At 35.0% G+C, this 4329-nt stretch overlaps 1 protein-coding gene across 2 annotated transcripts in view; it reads right to left on the bottom strand.

Annotated features, from left to right (window-relative positions):
- Positions 1-1472: 1472 nt before the first annotated feature.
- Positions 1473-4329, bottom strand: part of LOC105557217 (putative fatty acyl-CoA reductase CG5065) — a 25275-nt gene continuing 22418 nt past the window's right edge. For both annotated transcript variants that reach the window (XM_012004405.1, XM_012004406.1), the window contains 3 exons: positions 2545-2847; positions 2263-2470; positions 1473-2173 (listed from right to left, as the gene is read on the bottom strand). In XM_012004405.1, the coding sequence (XP_011859795.1) occupies positions 1873-2173; positions 2263-2470; positions 2545-2847 (812 nt within the window). In that variant the 3' untranslated portion in view covers positions 1473-1872. The remainder of the gene's footprint in view (positions 2174-2262; positions 2471-2544; positions 2848-4329) is intronic.

Raw genomic sequence — 4329 nt, 5'->3', positions numbered from 1 at the left:
TTATAATATTAATATAGTAATTAATATAAAATAATTGCGAAACAACCTAAAATAAAAACCATGTAAAAAATATTTTTTATATACATATATGTCGCAAATGACTAATAAATATGAAATAAATGTAAAATAAGTATAAAATAAACATTTTTTAACCGTTTATTCAACATATGGATTTTAAACATAAAATGAATGTTTTTTAAATGTTTAATAAAAGTTTTTTTAATAAACGTTTTACGTAATAAAAATTTGCAAATGTATTTAAATATGCTAAAATAAATATATCTAAAGATGATAAAACTAAAGCCCAAACGTGGACAAAAATTGGATGTCCATAAGATGTCCCGTAAAGGATATCCGTTCAAGGTACGACAACAGATATCCGTTAAGTGTCCATTTCACGTCCACGGACGTTCGGACGTAAATTGGACTTAAACTGGACGTCCACAGGACATCCTGTGCTATCTGGGAATGCTTGTGTCCGATAATGCGGTGTCCAATAATGCTTGTGTCCAATAATGCGGTGTCCAATGATTTCGGTGTCCAATAATGTGTGTCCAATAGTGCGTGTCCAATCGAGCGGTGTCCAAACGGTATACGCCCAGTAAAAACACTTTTATTATGCAAATCGTACCCAAGCTATCGATTAAGCGCAGTCTCAAGTTCGTCGGATCAGCCGTTGTTGAGATCCGAAAATCTGAGGGCCCGTCAACTCGTGTACTCGCGTAAACTTACAATACATACACGGTCGGTGTCGCGCGCGTGATTAGGTTTGTCGCTTATACTTAGTCGCTTATACTTGGCGCGAGACACTACCGTGTCTCGTGATACATATATAGGATTGCATTTGATTTTGTTATTATTATTATTAACATTATTATTAGTATCATAGCATGTAGGATATAATAAAGTTTTCAAATGTTGGCACGTTTCTTTGTTGATAAATCGTACATGAAATGTACGACCAATGTTATTCATGTAACGTATATTATCAACGTAAGATAAAATCAATTCTAGAGGTAAATGCGCAAAAGAAAACTCACTCTATGGATAATTTTTCGAACCAAATATACAATGTTTATACAATTAGTTTCAAAAGTTCATCACTTTTTAAACTTCATATTGTAGTTTCATACTTTTCATTAGTTTACACGAATTGTAAAAACTATGAGTAAAGTACACATCAATTTATACACGTTTTCAAACTTTAAGCCGCTACTCTAATGTCGCTATAACGCTGAAACTTATCGACACACGCATATGTATACATACATATAGCGAAAAATTTTCTGTAAACATTATTAAATAAAAAGAGACGAGTCTCCTAACAAAGCTAAAAATTGATTATATAGTGTTATTCGTTCCGCTTGTAAAATTTTATATTGTTTTCTTATTTTTCACTGAGATATAATAATTTTTCCCTTATTTTTCATAAGACGCGTTAATTTTATTATTTAATTTTTTAGTAACAAGTTTATTACAATTATATATTTATATAATTTGTATTATGAAAAGTTATTAAAAATATTACGAAATATTATGAGACTTTTTCTCGCCAAGGATATAATATTTAATAATTTTTTGCAACTTAGATATCGAAAGAGACAAAAATCGAACTCCTTCTGTTCAACAAAGTTCAATTATATGTATACATATGTATATATATTAGACCAGCTAAGCATATATTTTCAACAAACGAGGATTTCAAATATTTCGTCCTTAGTCTCATTTGCTTGGTGCAACGTGACTCAAGGGAATTTTTATCGCTCGGAGGAATTTATAAAGATTTCGAAAATATGTTCAATTATAATGTCGCACGATTCTTAGAATATTACGCTACCATAAAGGATTAAAACGAATTTTTTATTCTATCGCTTATTCAGTCGATGGGACTAGCATTGCTATAATAGGCTTAGCGGAGATTGTCCACGTGTATATTATCCAAACGAGGAAAATCCCGAATACGAGTTTCAACGCACAATCAGCGAAGTATAGGTACGCAAAGACTCGTCTTGCCCGTGGCAGCGTCGAAAGGTCGTCCTTTAGGTAATATTGTCTCGTACCTAAGATATACATTAACAGATAATCGTTCCAGCAAATAATCCCCGTGTCCATGAAGAATGTTTCTTTATCGGAGGGACACAGTCGATTTTGTAGCTCGCGTATGTTGTCTTGGCTGCCATGAAATTTAGCAAAACAAATAAGTCATTAATTATTCTATCGAATCGAGTATGTATTATATTTAAAAAGAATTTAACTTCTTACCAAAATTTCCACTGCTTCATGGTATAATATTGTAGCAATTCTAAACCGGAGTTCACTCTATTTTGTACTCGCACTAAGAAAGGTTTATTCCCAGTGATGACAAGTAGAGTATCTAACAGGTAGGCGGGTATAATGTGAAAAAATATGACGGCGAACCAATGTAACATTTTAAAGGAAGTCACTCCTCCACCGGGATACCAGAGCGGCTCTAAAACGAAGCATTTGCATACGTTAGATACATAGCATACATTGCAATCTGTTAGTGTTGTAACATTGTCTTACGCGAGAAAGGGTACGCGTATACGTGCTTCTTCCCGATTTCTATAGCGTCGCCCCAAGAAATTGGATTGTCTACGTTCGTCGTGACGTTTAAAAACATCGGCTTGGTCGACTTCTCCATCCCGACTTGCCAAGCTAGAGCTATTGTCGCGTTCACGGCCATGTCGCAGGGCACTATATCGGCCACGTAATCCGCGTTGCAAAGCATGGACCGTATTACTCCTTTACCCGCTCCGATCATCAATCCGGTTGGGCCGTTCATGTTGTCTATCCAGCCGGGCACAGGCTCTTTATACGACGCTGTCACTAAAATCATCGTCAACATTTTGCTAATGATATAATCGAGACGAAATGGAAAAATATTAAGTGAGTTTCCTTTCTGTCGCCAGTAATAAATAACAAGAGAATATTGTCAACTTCAACTGGCTTTTATTGAGAGAAAGTGCTTTGATTTACCAACGGTAAACCACTCCAGTATCCCCTTAAACTTTTTTATGTTTCAGTCTACATCTAATTTTATAAAGAAAATTATGATTTATTTTGAGATATATTCAGTAATTTTTCAGTAACTTTTATAAATACTTGTTACTAATTTTACAGCATTATCAGCAAAATATTTTCATCGAGGATGTCGAAAGCATAAAATAAATCTTTCTCTACGAAATTCTTCTTTGAAAATGTTTAATATAAAAATTGACGAAATTGATTTTTTAACTTTATACAGTGTGTTACGGATAAGGTGTTCATCTGCTCGTATGCAGGTAGAGGAGGTTAAACTGAAAAGAAAAGTTATGTACCATTTTATAAAATTCCCAATGGTTATCGAGTAATTAATTAAAACGTTTGAGCGAATAAGTGCAAGGAAAACGGTAGGCCGGACTCGGTAGATATGGCTTATTCGTACCTCTGTGAAGCTAGCACCCCCACCACTAAAAAAATAACTTTAGTCTACGGCAAAATTAAGTGCTAATTTTGTGCTAATTTGTTGCTCTAGTTTCGAATTTTGTGCTCCTACCCATCCACAGGAAATTAATAGCAAAAGTGGGGGTGCTGGCTTCACGTTAAGCTAGCACCCCCATACCTGAAAAACACGTATAGAATAGCGTAAACAAAAAAATCGATATACCAGAATTTTGTGCTAATTTTGTGCTTTTAAAATATTCATATCCGGAATTTGGTGCTCCTTGTTTCCCTATCTAAAAAAAGCATTGCGAGTTCATTGTTGTCGCTTTTCCGCGATGCCGATTGGCTCTCTCGAAAATCGATTTCGATCTTGTTGCGAGTCGATTCTCTTCGACTCGCGGTTTTGACAGTTTGCATTTAAGAGGGTTATTTTGACAGTTTATAGGCTTGTTTTCTGTTCCTACACTAGTGAACTAGTGCAATAAATTGGAGTAAGACAAGCATATTTTTTCTCATTCTAGCTTACTGCACTAGTTCACCAGTGCAGGAACAGAAAACAAACCCCGAGTGTCGATCTCGTTGCGAGTCGTTCACTTCGACTTGCGGTTTCGACAGTTTGTATTTAAGAGGGTTATTTTGACAGTTTATGTAATATATATAATGTGGAAGAACAATGGCGCGCGCCAGGCGCGCGCTTGTGTTGTTCTAGTAATATAAAAAAAAACGCATAAAGAGTTTGGCGGTGCTAATATCCGACAAGAGTAAAGTACGTTAAAGAAATTAGTTGCTGGGTCGTTGTGCGTACCAAAATAACGGTAAAATTATTTGCTTTTAAGATATCCATATCCGGAATTAGGTGCTCCTCGTTTAATATAAAAAAACCAT

The sequence above is a fragment of the Vollenhovia emeryi genome, unplaced genomic scaffold (assembly GCF_000949405.1).
Source record: "Vollenhovia emeryi isolate VEMERY1.0 unplaced genomic scaffold, V.emery_V1.0 DF939562.1, whole genome shotgun sequence".
NCBI classification, from domain to species: Eukaryota; Metazoa; Arthropoda; class Insecta; order Hymenoptera; family Formicidae; genus Vollenhovia; species Vollenhovia emeryi.
Note: the sequence above shows the minus strand (reverse complement) of the source record. Positions and strands in the feature narration are given on the sequence as shown.